The 15,526-nt window shown below is 53.4% G+C and overlaps 1 protein-coding gene across 16 annotated transcripts in view; it reads left to right on the top strand.

The window, feature by feature from the left end:
• Tpcn2 (two pore segment channel 2) overlaps window positions 1-8,463 on the top strand; it is a 28,760-nt gene extending 20,297 nt beyond the window's left edge. For 5 of the 16 annotated variants that reach the window (XM_031389069.1, XM_031389057.1, XM_031389055.1 and 2 more), the window contains 11 exons: window positions 539-658; window positions 814-873; window positions 1,790-1,918; window positions 2,643-2,692; window positions 4,032-4,131; window positions 4,677-4,748; window positions 5,329-5,402; window positions 5,737-5,818; window positions 6,544-6,625; window positions 6,805-6,886; window positions 6,950-7,823. In XM_031389069.1, the coding sequence (XP_031244929.1) occupies window positions 539-658; window positions 814-873; window positions 1,790-1,918; window positions 2,643-2,692; window positions 4,032-4,131; window positions 4,677-4,748; window positions 5,329-5,402; window positions 5,737-5,818; window positions 6,544-6,625; window positions 6,805-6,886; window positions 6,950-7,232 (1,134 nt within the window). In that variant the 3' untranslated portion in view covers window positions 7,233-7,823. The other 11 variants (XM_031389059.1, XM_031389062.1, XR_004123453.1 and 8 more) reach the window with 10 other exon arrangements.
• The last annotated feature ends 7,063 nt before the right edge of the window (window positions 8,464-15,526 follow it).

Below are 15,526 nucleotides of genomic sequence, written 5' to 3'. Positions count from 1 at the left end.
GGGCATTGGATCACCTGGAACTGGAGTTATAGATGGCTGTGAAACACCATGTGGGTGCTGGGAACTGAACCCAGATCCTCTGTGAAAGCAGCAAGTGTTCTTAACTACTGATCCATCTCTCTGGCTGTCTGGCTCCCAGGCATGCATGTATGGGTATTTCTTCTGTGTACCACATGTGTGCCTGGTGCCTGCAGAGGCCATAAGAGAATGTTGTATTGCCTGGGGTTGGAGTTATAGTTGTGAGCCACTGTATGTGTATACTGGGGATGGAACCTGGGTCCTCTGGAAACAGCCTGTCCTCTTAACCACGAATCTTTCCAGCCCCCCAAGCATACATTTCAAATGACTGATGTGTGACATGGTTTATGCACAGGTAGGCATTCGGATCATTCTAAATGCTATAAAGGTCATGGTGACTAGCTTCTCATGTATAAAACTGCTTCTGTGTTTGGGATTACTAGATAGGGAATATTTCATTCCAGAACAAGAGGCGAATCATGTACCTCGTCATGGCTCTAAGAGTGGGTTCTCTTTGCAGCGCCCACCGAAGCCCCAGTACCAGTCTCCATTTCTGCAGACTGCCCAGTTCATCTTCAGCCACCCCTACTTCAACTACCTGGGGAACCTCATGACTCTGGGAAACCTCCTGTCTATTTGTGTGAGTTGGGGCTCACCCTGCGGTGCTGTGAGAAACCCTCTCCTGCACCCCTCCTTCCAGCTCAGTGAAGGTGTGTCCTGCGGCCAGCCTTCCCTCTTAATCCTCGCACTGTGGCAGGTCACCATGGTTAAGCTGTCCTCCACTCTGGCTTGCAGGTGTTCCTGGTGCTGGACTCAGACCTGCTGCCCGGGGAACGAGATGACTTTGTCCTGGGGGTGAGCTCAGGGGCTGCTGGTCTGTGAAGCCGTCAGCTCTGCCAGGGGCTGAGCAGTGAGGAGTAGCGGGATGGAGGCAAGGTGGCTGGCCAGAGCAGTGATCCCTCCCGGGGGTGGATGCTCTGGTTATACAGGCAGAAAGTGGCTGATGGGGACAGAGTGATTTCCATGGGCCCCTGCATAGTGGGGTGTGAGGCTGAGAGTCCTGTAGAGAGAACAGACTGTCTGGGTCTTGTGCGCTGTCTGGCTTCAGGCTCTGAGCTTTGCCCCAAGAAGAAAATGATCTCTTCTCCGACATCAAAATGTTCTGTCAAATTCCTTGGGAATTGAGGCTTTCCACTTTGAATTTTGAACATTCTGTCAGTCCTCAGGTTAGATTCTGTCTGTTTAGCAGAGACTGTCTGACATCTCAGAATAGAACAGTGTTATACCTAGGGAGTGGAGTGAACCTCCCCATGCTCTGGTGTGTGTGTGTGCCTGTCTGTCTGTCCACTTGACCTCCTTTAAAGGGAGAGTTACTTGAGTTTCCTTCCTGGGAGAGGCCATCTTCCTTGATGAGCTCCTACCCCAAGCCCTCTGTCCCCTTGGGGAGAAGCTTCTGCAAGCTCAGGTTCCCCTGGGAAGAGCCTGCCCGCAGTGTACTTTTTCTTTGTTGGCCAGGGAGGCCTAGGTCAGAGGCAGATGTGCATCCTTGGGGTCTGTGTGGACCTCACAGATAGGACAGAACAAGAAACAGAAATGCTAGCCATGCCCTAGATGGCGGATGAGGTGGGAGGTGGGGGAGCGGAAAGGCAGCAGAGGAGGTTGGTAGGTAGGGCATGGTATACTCTGTGTCCGTCCCATAGGCCTTGGTGTCCTGGGGCCAGCATGGGGATGCAGCAGGTGAAGCTGGCCCTGGGCTTTTCTGCCTCTACAGATTCTTAACCACATCTTCATCTTGTACTACCTGCTGGAGCTGCTGTTCAAGGTGTTCGCGCTGGGCCTGCGGGGCTACCTGTCCTACCATAGCAATGTGTTTGATGGCGTCCTCACCATCATCCTGCTGGTAAAGTCGATGCTAGCCGGGGATCTGCCTTCAGCAGCTCTGTGAGCTTGGCTGGCAGCTCTGCCTGGGTCCTTTGGGTGTATAGTGTAGCAAAGATAGATCAGATAGTATAGTGGACTACCTAGGAGTAAGTGGGGCTCCTGGCTCAAGAGACCTGCGGTGAAATACATGACGGGATGTGGGAACTTGGTCCCCATTGTCTATGAGTGTTACAGGGGCTGGATTGCCACTTTTCATCCTGAGGGAGGCCCAGCGGGACCCAGAGCTATGAGTACTAACCAGCCCTTGGCACAGTCCTCCAGTGCTACTGGTTCACAGTGCAACCTCACAGTGGGCAGCTGAGTGTTAACAGTCTCAGCCGCCCAAGGTGCCCTTGGGAATCCCCACTTGTTGGAGTGAGAGGTTCATACTTGGTGTAAATGTGACAGCAGTGACCTCAAGTGACATTTTGAGAGCCAGTAAGCCCCCTGGGGACATGCACAGGGAAAGTTATTTGAGCCAGACCTTTTGGTCCATCTATGATAAAGTGGCTTCCCTAGTCCTGATTCCTGAAACCAGAGTATTCTGGCTAGTAACATCTGGATGTATGAGCTCTGAGTTCCATTGCATCCTAAATGATGGACCCAAGTCTTAGGATTCTGTTGCAAGCTGCCTGGGATGGCACTGCTGGAGGTGCCGCTTGGGCTGGCACTGCTGGACGATGCCCCCTCTCTCTGTGGTTCAGGTTTTGGAGATTTCTACCATCGCTATATACCGATTGCCGCACTCAGGATGGTATGTGATTGCAGAGAACCTGGGGACACAACCTGGACAGTGACCTGTCTCACTGCACTCAGGTGACAGATTTCCAGGACCACATGGGGTTCTTGGCCACTGGCATGGCCCACCCTACCAGTAAGGCTGTTTGACTGTGGGCAGAGTCTGCCCAGCATGAGGGGGCCATGCAGAAATAGACACCATTCCTCCTTCAGGCAGTCTCCTTTGACATGGCTTGGTGGGCAGTGGTTGTGTTCCCTGTAAGGGAGTCTGACGGGTGGCTGTGTCCCTTCTTGGGTCTGCAATATGGGGCAATCCCCTTGCTAGCACCTGCCTAGCGTGTGGCCTTGGCTCATCCCTTGTGCTCTGTGTCTGTTCACGTTTTGTAAAATGGTGTCCTGGGACTCTGGCTTCCTGAGGTCTCAGGGCAAGTTGAGCCCACCGGCCTCCATTCTTACTGTATGGAGAGACTCTTGGGTAGGGCCCCAGGACTCTTGGCATAGTCAGTGGTGCTAAGCTTGTGCCCGTGCCTTTGTTGGTGAGGCTGCCTGTAGTGGGATGACACATAAGGTTGCTGTGAGAGATTCCTGTGAGCCAAGACTTGCCTAGCACAGGCCCAGGGCCACTTGTGTCCACTTTGGATCCCTGCACTGCTTTAGTGACACAGTTGGTAGAGGCTTCAGAGGGCTGGGGCTCCAGCATTGGCCTGCAGAGTTGTCTCTGGTGCCTGCTGGGATGGCGTGGAGATGGGCAGGGACAGTTCACCCCATGCCAGGCAAGAGCCAGCTGACAGCAGCGACCTTGTTTCTGATGTGAGTCAAGCTGCTCTCAAGTGACATCTGGGGTGAGGAAGGTTTATGTTTAGATAGGAATGAGGGTACAGAGAAGCCATGGAGATGCTGGAGTGGAGTGGCAGCCACAGGATTGGGGGACAGGACTGGACTATGGGATAGGGGATGGGGGTCAGGAAATAGGGTCAAAAGTCATAGGTTCCAGATGAGACAGGGTCAGTGAAGGGACAGTGTCAAAGGTCAGAGAATAGGTTGGGGTATGACAAGCTTCCCATCAGTTCTTCAGGAAGTGAGCTTGGCAGGTCAGGGTCCTGGGCAGTGAACACCATCTCCGACTTCATGCTATGGGGCTGTTCTGGGAGGTATGCCGGTAGCTGTGGTTATGGCTGCCTGGGTACTGGGTGTGAGTAGGGTATGGCCATGCCACCTCCTGGGAGCTTTTTCTGCCTGGTACCCGTACAGTGACTATTGCTGTCTGTTCGCCCCTGCTGCTTCATCTCTGTGTCACAGGTCACCCTCTGCTCCCCAGGACCTAATCTCCTAATGTGGCTCCTGTGTCTTCCTAGGAAGCCCAAGCAGTATGGGCCACTGTCGCTGTGGGACATGACGCGGCTGGTGAACACACTGATTGTGTTTCGCTTCCTGAGCATAATCCCCAACATAAAGGTGTGTCTCCCCGACACGGTCTGGGGCTGGGACACTCATCATCAGGGCCCCTTAGGGAGCATACCCTCAGTCCCCTTGGCATTCTTAAGCTGCTGGGTTGGAGTCACTGGATCAAGAACCCAGACATCCATTTCTTTTTAGCCTCCAGGTCACAGAGGTGCAAATCAGGTCTTAGTGGGCCAGCAGGCAGAGAGGGTGGTCACCGAGTGTGGATGCCAAGCTCTGTCAAATGGACCTGTGACACAGCACCCACAGGAGGCTGGGGATATTCAGGGAATATGTGAGCATGTGTGCGGGTGTGAATGTGTACCGGATGGAGGTGTATGAGTGGGCACAGGGAGTAATGTGTATAGGTGTATAGATAGATGGCTTTGAGGTGGGTATCCAAGTGTGTCCAGATGTGTGTGTATGGCTATAGAGTAGTGTGCTGGTCCATTCTGCCCCACTGGTCAGGGTAAGAGTGTGTGTGTGTGTGTGTCTCGAGGGTGGAGCACTGTTGTCCCTGGGGTAGGAAGAGTCAGTCTGACTCCTCGTTTTACCCACAGCCAATGGCTGTGGTAGCCAGCACCATCCTGGGCCTAATCCCGAACTTGAGGGCATTTGGTGGGATCCTGGTGGTAAGTCTTGGGGCTCTGATGGTGGCCTGGGTGGCCTGGCTCTGTGAAGTCCAAGTGAGATATGGTTGGGCTGCTTCAGCTCTGGCAAGGAGACCTACAGCAATATTAGGATGGCAGACTTGGTTGGCTCCTTCCTTCCACAGAGAACCTGGGGTTACTGCCTCCACTCTGTGCGAGGGTCCTTGTGTTAACTGTCTAGTCCCTCATGACCCCTGGTCATGTACCACAGTGAGAAACAGAGAGGAAATTGGGCCCCCCTGGGCCCAAGCTTGAGAGTTGGGGGGATACTCTTTTTGTAGATATATTTTAGCGCTTGTAACCATGTGTGTCAGACAGAAGCTGAGATGTACCTGGGCCTCCACTGGGTCTGAGGGCCTGGTCTGTCCTCTGTGGTAGCAGGCCTACAACTGGAGAACCTGGGGGGCACCCAGATCCCCTGGAGAGATGCCTGGTGCTTCTGGCCTCTTCAGCTTCCATCTTTATGGCATAGGCAACCTTGAGCCCTACTGCCTCACCCGCTTTGACCTCAACCTGGCCTTGTGGCTGCACCGACATGGGCTCCTCCTCTCCTCCCCCTTAGGTGGCATACTATGTGTTTGCCATGATTGGGATGGCCCTGTTCCGAGGTGTCATCGTGCCTCCTGGGAACAGCAGGTGAGGGGCTGTCTGTTCCCGGGGGCATTAACTTATGGCCATGTCAGTGGGCCCTGTCCGCTAAACGTTTCTTGTAGGTGTCTTGCCTTGAGTGTCCTGAATATAGTCCCCCAACCAGTGTCGAGGCTGTCGCATCTCTGGGGTGGGATTGGAGCCCAGGGTTCCTGGGATGGGAGCCCCTTGGGGCCACATCATACACTCTCCCCGTGTGGGTAGATAGTGGTGTCTCTTTTTGCCTTTTCTCCTGGGGTCTGAGTTGATGCAGGGCTGAGAAATGGGTCAGCTATGCAGACCCCTGGCTACAACCGTTAACCAAGGGCCATTGTGTCTCTAGCCTGGTTCCAGATAATAGCTCAGCTCCATGTGGAAGCTTTGAGCAGCTAGATTATTGGTCCAACAACTTTGACGACTTTGCTGTAAGTCCTCTGCCTTGTCTCCAGGTCCAGCTCACCTGGGTTTCCCCCTCTGCCTTGCCCTAGTCCCTGTTCTCTGGTTCCCCCTCTCCCTTGTCTCAGGGCCCTCCTGGACCCTACCTCTGCTGCCCCATAGGCTGCTCTGATCACACTGTGGAATGTGATGGTGGTGAACAATTGGCAGGTGATCCTGGAAGCCTATAAGCACTACTCAGGCCCGTAAGTCTCTGCCCCGGTACTGGCTATGAGCCGGACATTACACCAGAGACCCAGGGCCTGGACTGAGAAGCAACCCAGTTGCTGACCTTGGAAGGCTGGCCAAGCCGTTTCCCGGCCGGCTTTGACCTTCATCCATGCTACACTGGGAGATAGCCAGGGCCCTGGGCTTCTGCACTCTGGTGTGCAAGTGTAGTTGGAAATAAATGATGTATATGATTGATTGCCCAGGGTGCAGGGGATTTCTATGGGGTAGAGTCCTAGGGGAATAGTCAGGTGACTCATTTAGCCCATAGCTCCGAGAACTTTGACCAGCTCAGCAGAGAGGGGCCTGGGTTCGAGTCCTCATGCTAGGCTTTCTCTGGTGACTCTGGCTGATTCCAAACCCTGGTGTCACAGGGCATTAGCAGCAGGGTCTGATGAGGCCCCACAGATGTATCTTGTAGCTGTTTGTCTTTCTGGAATGATCTCGTCCCACTCATCGTGGGTCCTGGCTTCCTTGTCCTTCACAGGTGGTCAATAGTGTATTTTGTGCTATGGTGGTTGGTGTCCTCTGTCATCTGGATCAACCTGTTTCTGGCTCTGCTTCTGGAGGTACGAGCCACCCCTGTCCAGGCCTGAGATTGCCTACTGACTTGTTTATAGAGTTTTGGTGGGTGAGCCATGCTAGCCAAGACTACAGGCTAAAGGGAGTCTGATTGCTCTGCTGGTGTGTGGGGCTCTCAGGACCCCAAGCTGGCTTAAGGGTGAAGCTGGGCATCTTGCTGTTTCAGGGGTGTGGATCTCACAGGCTCTGCATCCAGATGTCTGGAGTGGGCTGCTCCCCACAGTGATTGTACTGCGATTGCAGACTAGGTAATGGGGGCTCCGCAGCTGGTATCACATGGGTACTAACACCTTCCCTCCCTCCTGCTCCAGAACTTTCTCCACAGATGGGACCCTCAAGGTCATAAGCAGCTCCTTGTCGGGACCAAGCAGATCACCTACCAGATGTCTGTGGAGCTCATGTTCAGGTGCGGGCTTGGGAGTGTGTCTCCAGTCCATGGAGCTGATGGACTGCGAGGGGAGGGAAGGAAGGCTTCCTGGCAGGGTTCCTCTTCCACCCAGTCATCTGGACTGCTGCTGTGCTGGCAAGAGATGCTCACAGCATGACAGTGGGCACTTCTCCTTCCACCAGGGACTTAGCCTGTGCTCTGCTTAGGATCCAGCACATGGAAGGGACCATCTATCTTCCTTCCATTGTCTTGGAGCTTCTGACTGGTACCATGAAGCGCAGCCAGGTGGCTTGAAGGAGCCACACCTTCTATCACAGGAGGCTCTTGTGATATCATAGAGTGTGTCCTCTGCCTGTATAGGAGAGTGGCTGTCATCCCAGGGTCATGTCATGAGCCCCATTTTCTTTCACTAGTGTCGGCTGTGTACAGTCAGCTAAGCCACACCAGTTGGTGTGAGAGGGGTTCTCCAGACTTCCAGGCTTCTCACTTAATTCTCTTTGATGTAGGGGGTAGAGTCTGGGCTAGGTGTGCTCTACACACTCGCTCGCTCTATATAGAATCCCTCCTTAGCACTCTCTGGTGTGCTTATCAATGCACACGAAGGTTTTTAGCATCTCTATCTTCCTGAGACAGGACCTATGTGTCTATGTCCCCACATTCTGCCACTGCTTGTTTTGAAAGCACCTCCTGGTTGGGAACTCGGAGACTCGGCACTTGCAGACCGCTCCTGCTCACTTTGCTTGCAGTCTCTGAGAGGTGGAGGCCCGCCCCTCTGAAGCTTTGGTGTGACTGTCCCTACCCCACAGGGATATCCTAGAAGAGCCCAAGGAGGAGGAGCTGATAGAGAAGCTACACAAGCACCCACACTTGCATCTGTGCAGGTGACATCAGAGTGGCTTCCTAGCTGGGGTGACAGGACAGAGATGCTGGCCTGGGCCTATGCTGTGGAGGCAGCAGCTGGTCGAGACTGAGCAAGAAAAGATGGCACCTGGGACAGACCACTCAGGGACAGACGGAGGCTGGGACAAGGACTCATCCCCTGTGGCTACCAGCAGTAGCCACCGTGCATTCAGTATAGCCCTGGCAGACCAGTGGCCCGCACTACAGGGCCGCGTTCCTCCATCTGCTGCACTTCAAGCCTTGGTGAGACTTGCTGAGGAGAGAGAGTGATTTCCAAGGACCCTCAAAGCCAGGAAGCCAGGAGGCCTCAGCTCCCCTTGTTACCCATAAACTTGCCCGTGCCTTGAGCCTCAGTGGCATTTGTGAACCATTGTCTGCACAGGACAGTAGCTGGCAGGTTTCCAGGGCATTGGGGTTGGTGTCACATGTAGAGACTGTCACCTCTTTGTTTCAGTGCCTATGGATGTGATGGGGGTGTCCCAGGGCGGGTCACAACGTCAATCATTTCCTGTTTTATAAAGAATGAGATCGTTCTGACTCTGCCCTCTTTTTACTTCAGGGTTGTTTGGGTAAGGGTTAGTTAGGTTGTGGGCTTCACAAGAGCACCAGGTTGTGAGGCATGAGCTCCCACCTGTGATGAGAAACATACTTTAGTGACATGCACAAAGGCTTGTAAGCCTAAAGTGGCCCTGTGTTGTTTGTCCTCAAAGTTTGTTGCAGAGGGAGCTGGGGCAGGAGAAGGGATCAACTAGGCCCTGAGATGGGCCTTTGGGTTCCTCATTTCAGATGCAACTCTGGGGGTGGGGGTGGGGCTTCTTGGGAGCCTTTCAAGCTGTGGGTTGGCTCCAAGTGATGTCTGCCTTGAGCACTGATACAGAATGGGGGCCTGGGGCTTACTGGGGGCTTACTGGGGCTTACTGACACGGAATGGGGGCCTGGGGCTTATTCGTTTGTAGGCTGCAGGTTCCTGGCTGTCTCCGTGATCTGGGAGAGGAACCTGAGGGAGCGTGATTGAGGGAGTTTAGGACAGCCAGGAAAGCACAGTGCTCAGGCTGGAGTGATGGAGAGGTACTGGCTCCGTCCCAGGGAGCACCCAAGGAGTGGCTTAGGAGACCTAGTCACTTCCCTGACACCCTCAGTGTGGGGTCTTTAGGACTCCTGAAGATGGTCTGGGACCTGCCCCTCAGCAAGCTGCCTTCCTGGAGGGTGGATTGAAACCCACACCAATTGTCATGAGCCGGGTCAGTTTCTTGTGTGATGGCTGGACCTGGCTCATAGAAGCTCCATCTCCGTTTCCTGACCCCAACTGCTAGGCCTTGAGCGCCACCTACTGGTCAGAGGGGCTCTGCTGAGCTATCCATGTCTGGAGGACTCTGAGCCACCCTAGAAGTTGCCCCTGGCTTTCCCAGGCCTGCTCACATGTCTTAAGTCCCCTGTTCTCACTGGGAGTGAGCCCGGCCTGGTGCCTGTTAGGTGGATATCCGTGACCTGCTTCTGCCTCTGCTGTCCAGTGCCAACCAGTCCAACCATAATCACCTGCCCTGGCTTTTGTGCAGAAACGTACCCACCCTGCAGGTCATTTTGATAAGAGTGAGGTGGGTGCAGGGAGTTGATTTCCACTCAGATGGCCCTGCCCTCAGTAAGGGTACATGAGGTGCTAATCACTGGAGTGTGTGTGGAGGGAGCCAAGGGACCACAGTAGTGTTCTAGGGGCCGCCTCAGCTCACCCCCTGTCCATTTCAAATGTTGTGAGTCACTAGTGGCTCTGGTGGGGGCAATCTATTTGAGGAGCATGGGCTTGTGCTTCTCAGGGGCCTTCACCATTGCTCCGAGGGTTTTCCTGTTTTCTTAGTACTGGGTACGAAAGCTATGCAGCCTGCGGCGCCCAGTGTAGAATGGAGCTGGTGTCACGCACAGCCCAACTGGCTGTCAGAAGAGAAGGTGGGTATGGGAGACCACTGAGGCTGAAGAGCCTGGTGCTGGGGTCAGGGTCCTATGAAGGTCCCCATGTTCTTATGACCAGAGTCCTGGCTGGGATCAACAGGGGGCGTGTGTGTGAAGACAGCCATTGTTGGTGGCAGGGGAGGCTGAGCCTGCTGGAGTGACAGTGAGCTCTTGGTGAAGTGAGGCACCCTTGGCCTGAACCCTGAGCTTGGGCTGCCCACACTTCAGACGAGCACTGGGCTTGAGTTGTTGGATGAGTGCACGCTGGGAGCCGACGAGGGGACCTGAGGAGACACGGAGACCACATCTACCTGGAGATCTTAGCCTGCCCTACAAGCGCTTACAGCCTGAACACTGTAATTTTCATTTTCTACATCTGACACCCTGGGCAGAAGCTGCCACCAGAGGCTCCTGCAAAGTCCCTGACACCCAATTCCAGGCCATATTGGAAGCATTGCCTAGACTTGTGTGGCTGTGTGGCTCTGCCTCCTGGTCTTTCGGGACCCTGGGATCTGCTAGGTCCTTTGAAGAGCAGCCAGTGCTCTTAACTGTTGAGCCATCTCTCCAGCCTAGTTCTTCCAGGTTCAGTCCTACACAGCAGACTTTCTGTTTTTTTTCTTTCTCCCAATGGTTGGAGAGAAAGTCTCCTTAATGTATGTCTTTGAGCAATTTCAAGGACAGTTAGCCAGTGACCACTAGCTAATGGTTTCTCTTACTGCCCACCCCACTGGCAGAGGTATCCCACACTGTCCTTGGCTCAAGTCTCACCTTGGGGGCTCACAGTAGCCTCCAATAGCCTTGAGAACCTTTATTTGTCCAGGTCAGCAGTTTACATCCTTGGGGTTGATATGCAGCTATCCTGCATATCAGATATCATACATATCAGATATTTATGTTATGATTCATAAAAGTAGCAAGAATAGTTATGAAGTAGCAACAACATTTTATGGTTGTGTGTGGGGGGAGTGTGTCACTACAATGTGAGGAATGTCATTAGGAAGGTTGAGAACCACCACTCCAGCTCTTTGTCTGACCAGAAACACCAACACTATGACAGTGAGGCTCCGGCTGCTTTGTTTCTGTGAGATTACATGTAAATCAATTTTCTAAATACTGGCCAGATGGGTGTGGGGCACAAACCCAGTATTCAGGAGGCAGAGATAGGTGGACCTCTGTGTGTTGCCATCCTGGTCTACATACTAAGTTCTAGGACATCCTGGGCTACAGAGTGCGATTCCATCTCAATCAGAACAAACCCCACCTTGGGAGGAGAGCTAGACTTGTATGTTTTATTATTTCATTCTTTTAAAGATTTATTTATTGTTTTTATGTATATGAGTACACTGTAGCTGTCTTCAGACACACCAGAAGAGGGCATCGGGTCATATTACAGATGGTTGTGATCCACCATGCGATTTCTGGGAATTGAACTCAGGACCTCTGGAAGAGCAGTCAGTGCTCTTAACCACTGAACCATCTCTCCAGCCCTATCACTTCATTCTTATCTTTGCTATTGTATCACTTGACACGGGCTCTCTGTGGCGCTCCTGGCAGCCCCCTCCCTCAGAACCCCACCATGGAGATTATGGGTGAGCCTCCACCCCTGGTCTGAGTTTCCAGAGAGCTAGTGGTAATCCATCCTGACCAGGCTAACAGTGCAGTTGCCCTCTGACTGGGCATAACTGTCTGAAGACTGAATGTGCCCAGATCCTGCTGCTGTTCTGTGATGTGTGAAAGTGGCACTATGGTGAGCTGCAGTTGTCATCCAAATGTGGTTTAAAGTGTCACTTCACATGGTTGGTGGTGTCTTTGGGCCGGGCTATCCTGGAGCTATACCCTGGGGCTACTGAGATGCCTGTAACTTTGGGGCCCACAAGAGAACCCCTGCCCGGGTACCACAGGAAGTGACCAAAAGGGGTAGTCATCTCCTGGGGAGAAAAGGATGGAGAGAAAGGGGTGTGGGTGCCTCATGTTTTGGGCCTGGTGTGTGGTCATATGTTTGGCTTTCTTACACGTGTTGTATCATGTGGAACATTAACATGGCAGAAGGGGAGCCAGAGAGGGGCTGGGTGGTACTGAGTTCACTGCTGAGGCCAAGGTGGAGACCCGGTCACCGTGGGCAGGGATGGTGGAGTGTGGGTGAATGGGGTCTGGAACGGAGGTGGTGGCAGGAGAGAGTGTTGGGGTAGCAGCTGGGTGGAGTCAGGTGGCCCAGTGGGGTTGGGGTAGGTATGTGATCCACTGTGCGGGTGTGTGTGTGTCAGAGCAATGGTGACTGTGGCAGGAATCCCACTGTTCTCATCAGCACTGTCACCTGCAGGAGCAGATGGTAGCCTTCGGGCATCTTCCCGTTGCTTCCTGACGCCCTCCTCCTGTAGGTGGCTGGCTGAGATCCAGGACTGCCGCCTGAGCCTGATCTGCTGCCGGGACCCAGGAGCCGGGCGTTTGATGTGGTCTTGGTCTGCCCCTCCTAGGAGTAGGCTCTTGTCCCTAGCGCAGCCCAGGTTGAGTTTCCAGCCTTGGAGATAATTGGTGGTTTTTATTCACAGGTTAGAACAGCACCTTGCTTCAGAAAGAAAGCCTGTGGGGCTGGGCACACCACTGCTCTTAAGCGTTAGAGGGGGCGTGGGGCTCGGGTGACGCGCTTCACATCAAAGTGGCCAGCAGAAGCTGGGGGCAGCAGGCGGGCATCACCCTGCCCTCTAATCACACTTGGGGGGCCTGAGCTTTTCTTCTGGGTCATTCAGTCAGAGCCTCACCAGGCAGGAGTGCGGCACACAGCTGTGGGGCACCTGGCTGCCTCCTGCCCTACAGCAGTTGGCTAATCCATCCAGGGACTGGGGCCCCAGCAGCACCTGTCTCTAGGTGAGCCAGGCCTTCCTCCTCTTTGGCCCTGATCCTTTGGCCTTTAACGGGAGGTGGGAGTTCTCATATAACCTGGGGCTGGTCTTGTATTCACCCTGTTTCTGAGGGTGACCTGGAACTTCTGGCCTTTTTTTTTTTTTTTTTTGCCTCTCTAGTGTTGGTATTGCAGTCCTATGCCGCTAGGCCCAGCTTGTGTAGTGCTGGGACGAAACCCAGGGCAGCATGCATGCAGACATGCGCTCTACCAATCAAGCCACACTCCCAGCCCTGGACTCCTCGTTTGGCCACAGCTGAGGGGTGCATTGCCTTCTACAGTGGACAGGCCAAGAACACTACTGAACTGAACCCGGGTTCAAGGCCTGGCACTCACCAGGAGGACTATATGGCCATAGTTCTGGGCCCTGCCCCCAAGCTTCTGATTGTGATGGTAGATGAGGGGCTTTTCCTAGAGCAGAGCTGGCCTCCCTCCCTCTCCGTCTTTGTCTCTCCTTATTTGTAGCTAACAGGAGGAACGTCCACAGTTGCTGTTGATTTTATTCTCAAAAGCAGCCTTGGAGGAGCACAGTTAACTCAGGCGCTTCTTCACAGCTCAGATGACAAAAATGGTCCCCTCGTGTAGTGGGTTCAGGGAAGAGCAGTACCCTGGAGCCAGGAGTTGGGATGTGTGCCTTGGCCAGCAGGGTTCTAGCAGGAAACCCTCCTCTCCTTGAAGAACCTGGTTGGAGCATGGCATGTGCAGGGGCAGAGAGGGACTCCTAAGAGTTGCTGGGCAGAACTTGAATCCCATAGCTTAGCCACTACCTGAAGCTACACGTATGAGGTGGTCAAGGTCTGGGCCCACTTGCTTCCTGCCTTGGTCTTAGATATTCAGAGCATGTCTCTCATCTGCCCCTCTTCTGGAGGAAGTGGTAAGTGGTGAGGAGGCCCAACCTTGACCAGGGACTTCCTGCAGGGCAGCTCCTGGCTTTCTTGGCCTTGGTAATGAGTGAACTGTTAGCTTCCCTGATGATGGTGGGGGAGGGGCTCCCAGAGACTGGATGGGGTAGATGAGAAGGCTCTGGAGTGGCTAAACCTTCTTCTGGGGTCCACTGTCTCCTCACCACCTATTCAGGGCTGGGAGCCATTAGAGACCAACTGTTGTACTTAGAGCCCAGGACCGTCCAGGCTGATGGGCTCTGCTGCAGGGGTTAGCACACTCTGCCTGCTGGTCTCGCATGAGCTCTGCTTGCCATGGAAGAGAACAAGGGCCAGTCCTGGATGGGGTTGGGGAGGCACCTCTTGCACTTAGGGATGGCGATTCTGGACCAACAGCTTCCTTAGACCTAGAGCATCCTTTCATTTGGAGACCCCTAAGAAACCAAAAAACTCACTGTTTTTCAGAAAGGGAAACTGAGGCAGAGAGAGGCGGGCCTGCTGTTGCCACTGCTGTGTGGGCTTTTGTTAGGGCTGATCTGTGGTGGTCTCACCAAACTCAGGCTGGCTGCAGGATGCGAGAGGCTCCCCTTACCTCCCCATCCCCTGGTGACAAGCATGGTGGCTCATGATGGTAGTCAGCCTGCCCCTAAGGGCCTCAGCTGTGTGAGGTATCAATTTTTAATCCCATTATACCATTTTTATCATATTCGGTGCTTGAGATTAAATCCAGGACATCATGCATGGCCAGGCACATGGTCAGCGTGAACTCTAGCCATTTGTGATTACAAAAAGAATAGGACTCTTAATGAGTACAGGAACATTTGTGTAATTTGTGTGTGTGTGTGTGTGTGTGTATGTGTGTGTATGTGTGTGTGTGCTTAATGTGTGTGAGTGTATGTGTGTACATGTATATGTGTGTGCATGAATTTGGAGGCCAGAGGATAACCTCTGATGTCAACTCCTCAGGAACCATCTACTTTGTTTGTGAGACAGGGTCTCCCAGTTGCCTGAAATGGGCTTTCCTTCCCCTGCACTGGGATTACAAGCACGTGCTTGTCATTCCTGATTTTAACATGGATTCTGGGGTTGGACTCAAGTCCTCATCTTTGCCAGTAAGTACTGCACTGTCTAAGCCATCATCCCAGTTCTGCAAGGCTCTTGGCGGGACCTGAAGCTGTTGCCTCTCCTCTGCACCTCCCGGAAACCCCCACTTCTCAGGGCACTTGCAGTGGTGGGAGCTGGTTTGGGGTAGAAGCCTTGCTTCTCGGGGGGATGAAGATGGCAGGTGTTGACCAGCTGCCTTTCGGACCTTGGTCTTCTCCCCATGCCTGATCAGACATCAGTGTGGTGCTTGTCTGTCCCCAGACCTACTGGACACCCATATACGCCCCTGGTACCTTTCTTGTGTCCTAGGACAATTCATCTCTATATCTTTGCTCTCCCTTTCCCCAGTTCTGGGAAGCCGCAGGTGTTCTCATGATTGGATGGCAACACCCTTCCCCTTAGCCTAGCCCACACTCAGCTCTGCTGCTGTGGTGTCCCTGTTGATCTTGAGCTTAGTGTTGGAGGACACCCCTCCCCTACCCCTTAACATTCTCTGGTGGATTAAGAGCATGAGAACCAGGATCTGGTGCTAATCCATTTACTGTGTTCAGTCTCTTTTTAAAAAAAGAGTGTATAGGTGTTTTGCCTGAATGTATGCCTGTACCACATGGGTACAGTGTCCTTGGAGACCAGATGACACTGGATTCCCTGGAACTGAAATAGAAGACAGTTGTGAGGCACTGTGTAGGTGTTGGATCTCTAACCCAGGTTCACTGGATCTAAACCAGTGATGGCTCTTAACTGCTGAGCCATCTCTCTAGACCCAGATCTT

The sequence above is a fragment of the Mastomys coucha genome, unplaced genomic scaffold, assembly GCF_008632895.1.
Source record: "Mastomys coucha isolate ucsf_1 unplaced genomic scaffold, UCSF_Mcou_1 pScaffold21, whole genome shotgun sequence".
NCBI classification, from domain to species: Eukaryota; Metazoa; Chordata; class Mammalia; order Rodentia; family Muridae; genus Mastomys; species Mastomys coucha.
The sequence above is the reverse complement of the archived record's forward strand: the minus strand, read 5'-3'. Positions and strand labels throughout refer to the sequence as shown.